The sequence below is a fragment of the Strix aluco genome, chromosome W (assembly GCF_031877795.1).
Source record: "Strix aluco isolate bStrAlu1 chromosome W, bStrAlu1.hap1, whole genome shotgun sequence".
Lineage (NCBI taxonomy): Eukaryota > Metazoa > Chordata > Aves > Strigiformes > Strigidae > Strix > Strix aluco.
In genome coordinates this window covers 38,191,868-38,206,972 of record NC_133970.1, presented here as the reverse complement: position 1 = coordinate 38,206,972, position 15,105 = coordinate 38,191,868, and the positions used below count along the sequence as shown (strand labels likewise).

The window sequence follows — 15,105 nt, the reverse complement described above, 5'->3', positions numbered from 1 at the left end:
AACTAAGCTAACTAGTAATCTAAGTCCACACGTTGTCAAGCCACCCAAACCATTCTGGTTTTACAAAGGTGGCTGTGATGAAGACATAGCAAGATTCTGCCCCTGTATCCAGAGGAAAACAGACGTCTTCGCGGTGATGTGCTCGTGCCCGCTCTCTCCAATATCCTGCGTGAGTTGGCAACACGCAACCAAGGAGGGTGATCCACCACCAACGCTGTAACACAAAACTCCATCTTATGTTAGATCAGGTTTTACACACCGTGCGGGTATCCATTTGATTAGGCCGTCCTTTTCCACTGCTGTGTACTAATTTGATGTCCCACAATGCACACCATTCTTTTGTGCGTCCAGCAACAAAACAAGGGCCGTTATCTGTTTTGATCTCTTGTGGCTTCCCTAACAAGGTGATAACGCCTTCCCAATGAACAATAATGTGTCTGGCTGTTTGCTTACGAGCCATTGTGGCTAATATTGTAGAGCTAAAGGTGTCAATGGTTACTATGAGATACTTATTTGGTTTTAACAATTCACATGTTGTTACATCAGTTTGCCATATCTGATTGGAAGAGAGACCCCGTGGATTGACACCTGCCTCCCACAGTGGGCCTTTTTGACAGTAGGGACAAAGTGCCACTATGTTTTTTGCTTGCGACAGAGAAATATGCCATGTTTTTGCTAAGGCTTTTGCTCCAAGGTGTAAAAAGGCATGTAAGCTCTTTGCGGCGTCCAATGACCACACACCCCGTGCCGCTTGCTCAGCCTTATGATTGCCTTCTACAATCGGACCTGGTAGGGATTGGTGACTATTCACATGTGTAATAAAGGCCTGCCCTATGCGCTGTTGTAGAGCTTCATAAAGTAAGGTCGACACTTCCGTCTGCACAAATCCTACTGTTGTCATTTTGTGTACAAGTTTATAAACATATAAAGAGTCTGTAACAATATTAACAGGATTCTCTGCCTCTTGCTGGAGTGCCATTTGGACTGCTTTGACCTCTAACCATTGTACAGATTTGTTAGTTTGAATCCAGATCCTCTTTTCTTTGTTTTGCAGCAGCACCTGCAGCACTTATTTCAAGACTTTATGAATTAAGGGTTAGGGAAACTTCAAAAAATGCAGCATACTCAAAATAGTTTCACAGAAGGCTAGAAACAATACAGCAGTTACAGTTACTAGTTAAAAGAGTAGGCTAATTTCACTACTTTGAGGGATATGACTAAATACTACAAAAATAAACAGTAAGGAAAATACAGAATAGCACACTTACTTAATGGGGTACTAACAATCAGATCTGCAATTGCTGGGGAACCCTGGATGCAGCGAGAATTTAGAGTGCCCTTCCTCGCAAACCGGAAATCCTACGCGATGCGTCCATCCGTAGGTGAGGCATCCAACATCGCTGCAAGCAGGTCCAGCCTCTAAATCAACAGGCCAAAATAACTGGCAATTTTCTTTGAGCGGAAACATCTGATTTCATCCTCCTGTTGGGTTCCACCCAGAGCCTGGCCACCACTCAAGGGGGAAAACCAAGGGAGTTTCTAATAAGGTTAAACACTTGGGGTCCTGCTTCTTGATACTGCTAAACAAGGAACTTAAATACACACATTCTTATAGCATTCCATCCTTATTAATAACTACATTTTATCTAAGCTACATCTTTTACTAGTGACTAATAAGCTTATATATTTCATCAAGGAGTTACAATTACTGTTAGCATTTTTTCTTAAAAAGGTTGGCAACCATAGTGTGATTAAGGACAGAGATATTTTGTCCTATTGCAGTTGCAAGCATTACCCATACATTCTGCTTAAATGATCAGCTGAAGAGATCGTGAACTGTTGGCACAGGGGCATCCACAGCCGGCTCCTGGGTGTCCACCAAAAGCTGCCTCTCACGCCTCAGGTGTGGTCACACACAGCTTGCTGGTAACCACTGGGGATCGTGACCTGTGAAAATACAAGCATAACCTCTTCCCCAGGTTATTAAAGGATATGGTCCTTCCCAATTACCACTTTCCAGGACTTGAAGCCTGCCCTGGACTTCTTGTTGATCTGGTATCTGCAATGAGAAGTGACGCAATATTGGTGGCACCTTTCATTATCAGTTTGGCAAACATTTCTGGATGAGTAGTGACCATCTTGTGCATTTGGTGTGACAAAAAAAAATCCATTCAATAATAACAAGAAGGTCATTAAGTGTTTCATCCCATTGAAACAGCAGAGCATAGGGCTGCCCTGAAGGATTAAATAATATCAGTTGATACGGATGGCCGGGCACACATCATGATGCTTGTCTTTCTGAGATGGCATTAGCTACCTGGTGGAGATCTTGTTTTGCTTTCTCTGTAAGTACTCTGGGTGATGTCAGTGAAGGATCTCCTTGCAAAATATCAAACAAGCTATGCAGATCATCATTAGTTAGGCCCAACAACAGCTGTATCCAATTTATGGCTCCCAACAGTTTCTGTAAATCATTTAAAGTCTTAACATCAGTTTTAAGTTTAACCTGTTGCGGGACAATGGTCTGTTCACAAATTCTCCACCCCAGGTACTGCCACGGTGATGATCGCTGTACCTTTTCAGGTGCTATTTGTCACCCCATTTGAGATACTGAGACGTTGGGTAAAGCAAGAGGCTTTTCCATGATCTCCTGTGTTTCTGCTGCTATAAGGATGTCATCCATATAATGATAGATAACAGTCTGGGAGACCTGCATTGTGGGAGTATTCTTTATGCCTTATGGTAAAACAACCCAGTGATACCGTCTTGCAGGTTCACTAACATTAATACTGGGAACAGAAAGGGCAAATTTAGGTGCATCATCTGGGTGCAAGGGAATAGTAAAAAACCAATCCTTTAGATCAATTATTGCAAGATGCCAGTTTCAGGGACTCATTGTTGGGGAGGGCAGGCCTGGCTGTAATGTACCCATATCCTCCATGGCATCATTAATGCATCGGAGATCATGTAAAAGTCACCATTTACCACTTTTGTTTCAAATAATGAACACCAGGGAGTTCTAAGGACTGGTGGTAGGTACGAGATGTCCTGCACTTAATTGTTCCTGAATTAAATCATTAAGGTGGCACAACTGTTCCATTGGCGAGGGCCACTGACCCACCCACACAGGTGATTCTGTTTTCCAGGTTAGTTTCAGGGTGGGTTTAGGGGTGGGCTGTGCTGCAGTGGCAATTAAGACAAATTTGATCCAATTTGAGTTCCCCATTGAGCCATATAGTCACGACCCCATGATGTAATAGGGGTTTCTAATATAAATGCATGAATATTTGCTACCCAGTTTACTGGGCCCCTTACATGAATGAGATCTTTGCTTTGAAATGTTACAGCATGACCACCAACCCCGAAAAGCACTCGAGTTACCGAAGCTCACAGATATTACAGTCACATCCGCACCAGTATGTAAAATGCCTGTCAGTTCAACAGATTCTTCGGCTTTAGTGAGGGCACATTTTATCAGAGGTCGACTTTGTCTCCCTGTCTGAGCTCAAAATGTTTGAGGGGTACGTGCTGGTCCAAATCCTGAGTCACCCCAGCTGTAGTAAAATAAAGAAGCTGAGTAAGTCTGACCTCTGGTAAAATGAACAACCCCTGTAAGGTTGTAGATAATTTTTATGACAATACCCTTCTTAGATAGATGGTACAAGGGTGCACTCTCCCCACAGAGTATGCACCTAAATTCAAGACAACAATTAATACAGAATTACTGCCTCCTGCTAGAGGAGATATTTCACCTATGACACTTCAAACACTCAGCCCAAACAAACAGGCAGCACCAGTGACCCAGCAGGCGGGCACTAAGGTGCTCTGTCAGAGAACTCCACACTCCGCAGCTGCAGCTGGGCTGCGTCTCATGCACGCAAAACAATCACACAAGGAGGTCTCTTACACTTATTACTCACACAACATAAAATGATAAACGCTGCAAACATCAAAACACTGTTAAGAATATATAAAGCCATTGCTTATTGATTATGTGGTCTTGGCAGACAAGGGACGTCGCATTCCAGCGTCAGCACCTTCTGTAAAAACTGCCGCTCCTGGCGTTGGAGGGGGGGGGGGCTTGGGAAGGCCCAGGGCCGCCGCCGTCAACTCTGCACTTGCAGGCCAATCACCCTCTTGATCACTCGCTGTTCTCGCGGTAGCATCTTCTCGCGGTTCAGTACTTTTCCCCAGTTCAGTGTTGCAGCTGTCTGTTGTTTTTCCCTGCCACCTTGGCATAGCTCAACAGCCTCTTATCTTTCTTCCAAGGCCTGTTTTTCATCAAAGCCTAGCACTTTCTCACAGGCTGTGCAAGGTTGACAGGCCAATGCCTCCCACATCTCCGCCCCCCAACGCTGCATGTCCGCCTTCTATTTTTCTGCTAGTTCTCCCCTATGCACCTCGGTTTCCCCCTCCCCATCGTCGGAGCTCGCTGAGTGCTCCTCCGGGGGTCCGCCCCATCGTCGGAGCTTGCTGAGTGCTCCTCCGGGGTAGCTTTCATCATCGCATTTGCCTGCCCCCAAGCCATTAAATGCTCCGGCTTTCCTAATTTCGCTTGTTCTGCTAACTCCGCCTCTATTTGCGGCCAGAGCTCTGGCTTCATACAGTCTATCGGCTCTGCTAAAACGCCGAGCCTTATCAATCTTTGTAGCATTGCTTTTAATGTTCTCGACTTCATAGAAGTCTTATTTTGTTTACCCCATCTTTTCAGTACCTTAACTGTGACATCTATGGCGCGCCGCGGAGTCTCCCTTCCTGCGTAGAGCTCCTCACCTCCTGCTGTGCACCGCCGACTGCCACAGCTTATCTTTTCCCAGAATCATGTCGTAAATCACGTCGGGGTCACCATTTGTTACAGTTAGCTCTGCCTCTTTGAACCTGCCTCTCCACGTGTCAGTGGCGCTCAGGTCGCAGAGACTAATACTGCAACACCGCAATTAGCCTGCCTCATTAAACCTGCCAATCCACATGTCAGTGGCGCTCAGATCGCAGACTAATGCTGCAGGAGGTTAAGACCTTCACGGGGACATCAGTACAAACACCAATATGATGGATACAAAATGTCCGTTTATTAAACTGTGTATCTCACCTATATACGTTCGCCAAGTACCTCCTTCGTGGGTGTGCCCTTAACATTACAAGCCTATCCATCACCTTACCTCGTAACAAGGGAGGGCTACAGCTATTCCTTCCGTACATCGCGAGATCTTCCGAACGCCACTCCCTACACTTTCCTACAGCAGTCTCATCCAAAAATTTCTTAAAACCTTTATATTTTCTGCACAAATAGCAGTTTGGAGTTCCCTAAGGCTGGGTTCAGGCGAGGTGCAGTCTCCCTTATCTCCCGGAGTTCTACCATAACCTGGGCTGGGAGACCTCCAAGGAGAGCACAGGGACATCAAAAAGCCCCCCTGGATGGTGCCTAGCTGGCTACAAACAACTACCAAGAATGGTTCATCAGTGTGTCCCCAGTGTAATTATCTGTATTTCTGCAAAGTCACAGAAACGTGGTGGGATGCCTCACACAACTGACGTGCCGCAATCGATGGCTACAAGCTCTTCAGGAGGGATAGACATGGAAGGAGAGGTGGTGGAGTGGCCCTGTATGTTAGAGAATGTTATGAGAGCTCAGAAATCAAGTATAGTGATAATGGGGTTGGTAGTGTTTGGATTAGGTTAAGGGCCAGTAAAGCAGATCTTGCTGTGGGAGTCTGCTATAGACCTCCCAACCAAAGCAGTGAGGTGGATGAAGCTTTCTATAAACAGTTGGGAGAAATCTCGCGGTCACTTGCCGTTGTTCTTGTGGGGGACTTTAACCTCCCGGGTATCTGCTGGGATCACAACACAGCAGAGAGGGAACAATCCAGGAGGTTCCTGGAATGTGTGGAGGATAACTTCCTCACACAGCTGGTGAGTGAACCGACCAGGGAAGGTGCCCTCCTGGACCTGCTTCTTGTGAACAGGGAAGAGCTTGTGGGGGAAGTAAAGGTTGGAGGCCGTCTAGGGTGCAGTGATCATGAGATGATTGAGTTTTCCATCCTTGGAGAAACAAAGAGAGGGGTTAGTAAAACTGCCACCTCAGACTTCCGCAGGGCAAACTTTGACCTGTTCAAAAGACTGATTAACAAAATCCCTTGGGAGGCTGCCTTGAAGGGTATGGGAGTCCAGGAAGGCTGGACATACTTCAAGAGAGGAGTCTTAAAGGCACAGGAGCAGGCTGTTCCCGTGTACCGAAAAACAAGCAGGAGGGGAAGGAGACCGGCCTGGCTAAACAGGGACATTTGGCTGGGTCTCAAGAACAAAAGGAGAATCTATGACCTTTGGAAGAGGGGGCAGGTCTCTCATGAAGACCATAAAGATGTAGTGAAGCTATGCAGGGAGAACATTAGGAGAGCCAAAGTGCAGCTAGAGCTCAACCTGGCTACAGCTGTTAAGGATAATAAAAAATGTTTCTATAAATTCATTAACAACAAAAGGAGGATTAGGGAAAATCTCCCTCCTTTATTGGATGCAGAGGGAAACATGGTAACTAAGGATGAGGAAAAGGCTGAGGTGCTCAACGCCTACTTTGCCTCAGTCTTTAGCAGTGGAACTGGCTGTTCCCTGGACACCCAGCCTCATGAGCTGGGAGATGGGGAGGGGAAGCAGAATGAGGTCAGCACAGTTGAAGAGGAGGTGGTCAGAGACCTGCTACACCACTTGGATGCACACAAGTCTGTGGGACCAGATGGGTTACACCCAAGGGTGCTGAGGGAGTTGGCAGATGTGCTCGCCAAGTCGCTTTCCACGATTTACCTGAAGTCATGGCTAACTGGGGAGGTCCCATTGGACTGGAGGGTAGCAAATGTAACACCCATCTACAAGAGAGGCAGAAAGGAGGATCTGGGAAACTATAGACCTGTCAGTCTGACCTCGGTACCAGGGAAGGACATGGAGCAGATCACCTTGAGTGCCATTACAAGTCATATAATGGACAACCAGGGGATCAGGCCAGGTCAGCATGGGTTCATGAAAGGCAGGTCCTGCCTGACAAGCCTGATCTCCTTCTATGACAAGATGATCCGACTATTGGATGAGGGAAAAGCTGTGGATATTGTCTACCTGGATTTTTGAAAAGCATTCAACACAGTTCCCCATAGAATTCTCATAGAAAAACTGGCTGCCCATGGCCTGGATGAGCGAACGGTCTGTTGGGTCAAGCACTGGCTGGATGGACGGTCCCAGAGAGTGGTGGTCAATGGAGCTAAATCCAGCTGGCGGCCAGTCACAAGTGGTGTTCCTCAGGGCTCGGTGTTGGGACCGTTTCTGTTCAACATCTTTATTGATGATCTTGATAAGGACATAGAGTGTATCACCAGTAAGTTCGCAGATGACATAAAGTTAAGTGGGAGTGTCGATCTGCATGAGGATAGGGAGGCACTACAGAGAGACTTGGATAGATTGGATTGGTGGCCAATGTTAACGGGATGAGCTTCAACAAGGCCAAGTGCCAGGTCCTGCCCTTGGGCCACAACAACCCCATGCATGGTTACAGGCTTGGGGAGGTGTGGCTGGAGAGCTGTCTGGAAGAGAAGGATCTGGGGGTTCTAATTGACAAGCAGCTGAACATGAGCCGGCAGTGTGCCCGGGTGGCCAAGAAAGCCAATGGCATCCTGGCTTGTATTAGAAATAGTGTGACCAGCAGAAGTAGGGAGGTGATAGTCCCCCTGTACTCTGCACTGGTGAGGCCACACCTGGAGTATTGTGTCCAGTTTTGGGCACCTCAATACGAGAGAGATATCGAGGTGCTGGAGCGAGTGCAGAGGAGGGCAACGAAGCTGGTGAAGGACCTGGAGAATAAATCCTATGAGGAGCGATTGAAGGAGCTGGGACTGTTCAGTTTGAGGAGGAGAAGGCTAAGGGGAGACCTCATCACTCTACAACTACCTGAAAGGACATTGTAGAGAGGTTGGTGCTGGTCTCTTCTCACAGGTAATTAGCGATAGAACAAGAGGGAATGGCTTTAAACTGCAACAGGGGAGGTTTAGACTGGATATTAGGAAAAATTTTTTCCCAGAAAGAGTGGTCAGACAGTGGAATAGGCTGCCCAGGGAGGTGGTGAAGTCACCATCCCTGGATGTGTTTAAGGGTCGTTTGGATGAGATGTTGGGGGATATGGTGTAGGGGAGAACTTTGTAGAGTAGGGCTGATGGTTGGACTCGATGATCCCAAGGGTCTTTTCCAACCTGAAAGATTCTGTGATTCTGTGAAAATATTCAAGACAAAATGTAATTGTTTGCAGTGATGGCAGCAGAGGAAGGACCAGGTCTGGCCGGGTTGAGTTACCAAGCCTGGGTATTGATCGGAGCCACCAAAATGCTCTTGCTGTGAAATTATCAGGCTGCATCTGTGCAGGTCTTGACCCCAGCTAACACAAATGATAACTGGCATAAAAACAACCCCTCACGCCTTTGTGCTGGTCTGGTGGGTGATTTCCTAAATTGAAGGAAACTCCCTTCCAAGCAGTAGCATCACCCAGGTTGAGGAACCCATAGCAGCCCAGAGCCCACCAGTGGAGGTTGCCCTCCTCTGCCATGATCATGATCTAACTTGCTGTAGGCCACGCAATAAAACCATGCTATATCTTCATCCGAATGCCCACAGGGACCTCAGTGTCGATGCAGGGCTGACTCATGCCCAGTTCCAGGTCCGGCCCGTCCCTCAGCCATATCAGCACTATTTAGCTACACCTCGGATGCACCATTTCCCCAGAAGCACATCCTCAACACAGATGGTAAGTGAAACACTTTTACTGAGAAATGTTTTATGCATTGTCTGCCAGAAGGCAGTCAAAATAAAGGCTGCTATCTTTCTTTCACCTGTCTTTTGTGAATCCCACTTATCTCCAGCTGTGGGAGGGAGTGTCTGAAAGGATAATGTTGCATCATTGCACTCTGGATTAGAGAAAGGAAAGAAAAGCTCAGCTGCTCTGGAAAGATTCAGTCCATCCTGCAGCACCATGCTCACAAGCTGGTCTGCAAAACCTGGGCAGGATGTGAGAGACTCAGCAGTTATTACTAATAATATTATCAATACTGGAACAAATTGTGGGCTCCCAGGACTTTTTGTATGCAGAAGGATTGGCAGTAGGTGACTCCCTTCCCTGGGCTCAGCCCCAAGGACCATCCCTCATCACATCATTGCCCTCTACATCAGCCTTGATGCCAGGTAGAGATGGGGTTTGACAAGAACTGGGGTTTGACTGGGGTTGTTTGCTGGCCCTTTTTCTATCAGTGCTGTATTTGGAACTGAGCCATGCCAAACACTGCTAATCCTTAAAGCATCCTCAGAAATCCTACGAGGGTGTTTTTTCCTTGTGCCCGTAGTCAGACCCTGACACCTGTGTACTACAGCGAGGCTTAAAAAATCAAAGCTTGGATAAAGAGAAGTTCACTCATTTAGAACTAAATAAAATAAAATCTCTTTTTAAGTTAATCCATGGTGAGAGTATGGAACTGCAATGTTATAGATGCAACAGGAATTATTATAACAGATAGTTTATTCAGAAGAAATGCATGTTCTTAGTTATCATTTATAGATCTATTTAATAAAACCTCATTTTTTGGTTATTAAAAGGCTTCCATTTAGGAAGGTGTTGGTCTGCTCTTTCATTTGAATTTTTTAAACACTAGATTTAAATCAGGGTTATGCAAGGGATTTCTATGTGCCAATACAGGTGGCTTTATTTTTCTCCCTCACTTCTTGCAGGTTGTTCATGAAATCAGAAATTACTCTTATCCTCAGCTTCAGTTACTTGCTCTTCAGGGACTGAACCCAAGCAGGCACACATCCGCTGTGCGGGAGAGCTATGAAGTATGTATCTCGGGGACTGGAATTATTATTAAATTTTTAAGTGCTGGGAATCTATGCAAGCTCTAGCATAAACTTGTAAGACTGTTTTGTTGCATGGAAGTTGCACTGAGTCTTGCAGAAAGTAATAACTGGGAGGCAAAAGGGTTGAGTGGGTTTGGTAAAAGATGGTTTACTCCAGGGTGGCTGAGTCTGGCTCAGGTTGACTCTGGTTTGTTTCATGTCTGTGAACAAAGTGCTTCAGTTCTGTGGGTTTTTGTTTCCCAGCCTGTCAAATGGAGCTCAAATTCCGCCCTAATTTCTGAAACATTGGATGTTCAGCTCTCTGCTCTCTGCCTTGAACCCTTAGTTATTGGTCCAAGAGCCAGGGCTCAGGTCCATCATTAAAGCACAACTGATTTGGGTTTGATGGACATTTCCACCAAGGAAAGGGCAGGAGGGAGCCTTGGTCCCCAGCAGGTAGGTTGGAGTGGTGGGATCTCATGTTTCAGGAGCAATGCTGACGGCACTTTGCTACTGTTCCTGTGCCACAGGAGCTGCTGCAGCTGGAGGACAGGCTGGGCAGTGTGAGCCGGGGCACTATCCAGAACACCATTGAGAGGTTCACCTTCCCCCACAAGTACAAGAAGGTGAGCGCCCTGAAACTGCAGCACAACTGCCAGCCCCTCTCAGTTGGCCAAGGGTTGTGGGCATGGAGTGGACAGAAGGAAGGACTTTGGTGGGTCACAATCCTTAGGGTTGGCAAACTGGCACCATCAATCAAAATATTCCCTGAAATGGAGGAGGAATGTAAAATCCAGAATTGGTGCTTTAATATCTTGTGGGGCTCCCAGGCTGAAGCGGTGGTGTGGCTCAGCTGGCTGTTTCTCACTTCTAGGCTAGGAAGCTGCGAGCCAAATTTTCAAAAGGGACTCAACCTTCTCCCACGCAGCGGGTGCAATTCCCCCCCTGTCTGCACCTGGTAAGAAAGTGCGTACACCAAGGGGGCTTCGTGCACGCAAACCTGCCCCGTTCTGCATGCAAGCGGCGCTGCCCGCATGCCCTGCCATGAGGGCGCTGGCTCAATGGCATGGGGGAGCTTGTCCTCCCCTCGCTTTGCAAGATGTGTCTCCTCTGTTGGAGCTGATCTCCTGCCCATAAGGAAATCAGTGCTATGTTTTTGGGTCTTGCTAAATAGAAAATGGGAAAAGTGCTTGTTTGCATAGTAATTTCACATGTTGGTCATTCCCATCTGGGCAGTAACGAGTAAGGACATTGCATTGTCCAAGTTGGAAGTGAGTCAACTCCTGCTGTGCTTATCTCTGACCGCATCTCCAGTGGATCCAGAAAAATTATATTAATAGGAATGGATGTGTGGGGGGAAGATAAAAGAGGAGAGCTGACAGGCTAAGCACTGCCCCATGGCACAGAGTGGGGCGGGGACAGTGGCCAAGCTAGCATGGGGCACAGCGGTTGCCCTTCCTGGCAGTGGTGGCCCCACATGCTTTGGGGTCTCCAGGAGAAGCCTCCAGCAAAGGAGACCATGGGGCCATCCCTACTGCAAGGAGGATGGAGGAGGTGGTGGGGGGCTGTGTTAGGGCAGCAGAGGACAGGCTGCTCCTTGGGGCACTACCACCAGCCCCACTGCCGAGGAGACATGCCAATCAGCAGCATGTTGGTGGCATCCTTCCCTCACTGTCTGTTTTGGCTGGGCTGGCTTCCCCAAGCTGGAGGATCTGGCTGATAGATGAAGCTCTTATTATTTGTATTCCTGCAACTAGGCAGTCTTGGAGAGCATTAGAAAGTCAAGTCCTAACCAAATCATGTCTTTAATCTTGCTGCAGAGAAGACCGCAGGAGGGTAAAGCTGAGCAAGAGGATGGAGAGGAGTCAGACATCGACGAGAAATGCACAATCTGTCTGTCCGTGCTTGAAGATGGAGAAGACGTCAGGTACAATACTTCCATCTGCTCCTCTGCCTCTTGATGCCATCTGAGATGTGTTTATTGGGATTAATGCTGCCTTGTGCTGGTGGGATTGTCCCTGTTCCTGTCCTGACAAACTCCCTTGGGCTGTTGCAGGTTTGGGAAACCAAATGTCATTTAGATGGATATTGGTATCAGCTGTAGGTAGGAAGAGCTCTGCAGCAGCAGGAGGGCCAAGTTTTATAGTATCTCCTGGGTTTGGATCACCTGCTTCAAGGCTGTGCCAATGGGCCAGGTGGCAAGTGTCAGAGAAGGATGGATCCCAGGTCTCAGACAGACATCTGGAGCTCGGGACATCAACATCTGAGCTTGACAGATGACCAAAGGGTGTGAAGTCCACAGGAGTTTGGCTTGTGGACAGGACAGAGCCGCTTCATTGTAGAATAAGCGAGATTACCTTACCCACATGGTCACAGGGAGCCATCCTGAGCCAACAACAAAGCCCCAGTTATCCCTCACAGACATCCCCAGGCTCTTGGCTGGGTCAAATCTCTGACTGTGACAAAGGATGAGAACAAGCAATTGCAAGGGGCTGAGCTACCATGGCTGAAGGAGCTGCAGGTGGGCAGTGCAGCTACACTACCTGGTCCTTCTCCTCACCCTTTAATTGTCTTAAACCATCAAGAAAAACTCTGATCCTCTTGCTGTGGGTCCTTGTGGTTCAGGGTCCCTCTGGCTGGTGAGGGTGAGCAAAGAGATGACAGAGGTGATGTAGGTGAAAAGCAACCACATTCCCTGGGGCACGCCAGACACCCACATAGGAGTGGTGGGTGCTAATGAGCTGCAATGATGAAGAATCAAGAGGCTTTGGAGTATAGCCTAATACTCCTGAAAGGTTAAAAAGCAGCAGCCAGGGTAATTAATAACTGGAACAGCTTGATTCAGGAGGGTGTGAGGTTTTCTAAAAGGCTTTTAGCCAAGAAGGGCACCATCTCTGACCTACTTCCATCTGTGAGCTGGCATGTCTGGGGAAGGCTGTAGGACCTAGGCAGAACTGGTGTCACTACATCGGTGCTTCCCCATGTTTGAAGCAGCCCTGGCTGTTGCTTTCTGGCTCTTTGTGGTCCCCTGGGCCTCCTCCATCCTAACGGGGTGGTACTTCTCTCTCTGCAGGCGGTTGCCCTGTATGCATCTCTTCCACCAAGTGTGCGTGGACCAGTGGCTGGTCACCAGCAAGAAGTGCCCGATCTGCAGGGTAGACATTGAAACACAGCTTGGCTCGGACAGCTGAAAGGACTGGCTGGACACACCATTTTCCTTACCAGGTCGTATGGCCATAAACCCTTGCAGCAAATTTTTTGCCTTCTGAGCCATTTGATTGAGAGGAAAAGTCTGCAGGCACATTAGTGAGGAGGAGGAGGTAGCAGTACAACATCTAGTGGGATACGGGCCCGGTGAAAGGGAGCCGGCATTCCTGGAGCTCAGAGACCTCATGCTGCAGAAAATTTAGTGTTGAACATGAAGGAACTAGTTGTGGTAGTCTGGCCTGTCAATCCTGCATTTCATGAGGATTGTATATATACCTCTCGGATACATAGAAACATGTTAGGGGTCCTTTAGCTATTTCTATGGATGGCAGCTGGAGCATGTTAGCTTAAGAAATGTTGTGTTTAATGCCCTATTCATCTTGTGGTGGACATGTTGCTGTTACCTAATTTGCACCAAATATTTTTTCATAGATTCTTTATTTTGGTGCCTGATTAATACATTGCAGAGGGAGAATAAAGAGGTCAAGCTTTCCCACCCCTGGGGGGAGAAGAGGTGAAAAAGCAAATCCTGTTTACAGTCAGAAGGGTTGTGCTCTTTGCCTCAGCCACATGTGCTTCCTTTCTTTGTGTTTACAGTGTCTTGCAAATTTAGAGAAGCTTAAAAAAATAAAAATTGGGAATGAAATGAATGAAGCAATAGGGAGAAGCTTCGTTCCTGCTTATCTGCTGGTGCTGGATACTTTCTGTAGGGGCACAATATTGGAGTAGATGCTGTTTCTTTGCTTTCTGTATCTTAATGAAGTAGCTTGGTATATCAAAATCCAAGGGAGGGCTGTTTTCTTGATTGCCATTGTCCATGATGCTTTCTCCTGTGAGCTGTGAGGCTGGTTGGCTTCAACACTGGCCCAAAATGATGGTTACTGTAATCGGTGCCTATAGCTGTGCTTTGGGGTATAATAACTCCGGAGGGGTGCTGAGAGATATACGCTGCCGACTCCTCTCCCATGCAAAAGCATCTCTGATAACAGGACAGGAGAAAACTCAGTGCTCACGAGGCACTGCTGAGGCCATGAGCATTTCGGCGTGGGAGGGAAAGGCATATTGGAAGGGGGATTTGCTGCTTTTTGGAGGGGCTGTGACCCTGCCTCAAAGCATGCGCACCTGCACCTGAGTGCGTTTGTATACATGTTTCAGGCTGTATCCATAAGGAGAATGGAATGATTATTAAAATGAAACTTAATTGCATTAATGTTCAAAACAGAATTAGGAGGTGGTCCCTGAAGGAGTGAGCTGTTGCAATCCAAGCTCCCCCTGAAATAAAGACCTCAGCATGCCAGCCGCAGGGACAGAGCTGAAACCCCTCTTGAGAACCGACATTCACAGCCAAACCCCTTTTTTTTCTTTTTTTTTAAATTTAAAATCTATTTTTTTCTTTTTGCATACTAGGGAAGCAAAAGAGAGATACAGAGGAGCAAGGGGAATTAGTCAGGAACATTATATATTAAAAATGCTGATGTGGTGGGAATGATTTCTGGCTACCCTGAGCCAAGTGATCCTCTCCAAGTATAAATAATCATAAATTGCCATCTGAGAGATCGTGGGATTTCCATGAGCTGTAATTGGAAAACACCAACCTCAGAGGCTTTTTTTTTCCCAGCTGGAGAGGGGAGGGAAAGAAGGGAGCCCCACAGGGTGCAAGGTTGCAGGAGCCCCTCTCTTGCCATGACCATTCAGATAGGAGGGAGTGGAGTGGGATGCATGGTGGCATATAAGGAAGATACAAGGAAGAAATTTTTTATGATGATGAGGGTGATGAAACACTAGAACAGGTTGCCCAGAGAGGTGGTAGATGTCCCATCCCTGGAAACATTCAAGGCCAGGTTGAATGGGTCTCTGAGCAACCTGATCTAGTTGAAGATGTCCCTGCTCATTGCAGTGGAGGTTGGACTAGATGACCTTTAAAGGTCCCTTCCAACCCAAACTATTCTATGATTCTGATATATTTGCCATTCAGCACAAGCGATGGCTTCTTGGTGGATGTGGTGGTCCCAGCCCTGATGTCCATGGGTCAAGGAGTGGTCCATC

The 15,105-nt window shown here is 47.3% G+C and overlaps 2 protein-coding genes across 3 annotated transcripts in view; one reads left to right on the top strand and one right to left on the bottom strand.

The window, feature by feature from the left end:
* Nucleotides 1–15,105, bottom strand: part of LOC141917808 (uncharacterized) — a 730,013-nt gene that overhangs the window by 187,739 nt on the left and 527,169 nt on the right. The window lies entirely within an intron of this gene.
* Nucleotides 8,672–14,124, top strand: LOC141917746 (E3 ubiquitin-protein ligase ARK2C-like). The gene is made up of 6 exons (XM_074811163.1): nucleotides 8,672–8,773; nucleotides 9,748–9,852; nucleotides 10,383–10,478; nucleotides 10,727–10,810; nucleotides 11,673–11,779; nucleotides 12,926–14,124. The coding sequence occupies exons 1-6, from the start codon at nucleotides 8,735–8,737 to the stop codon at nucleotides 13,041–13,043; spliced, it is 549 nt and encodes a 182-aa protein (XP_074667264.1). The 5' UTR covers nucleotides 8,672–8,734; the 3' UTR covers nucleotides 13,044–14,124.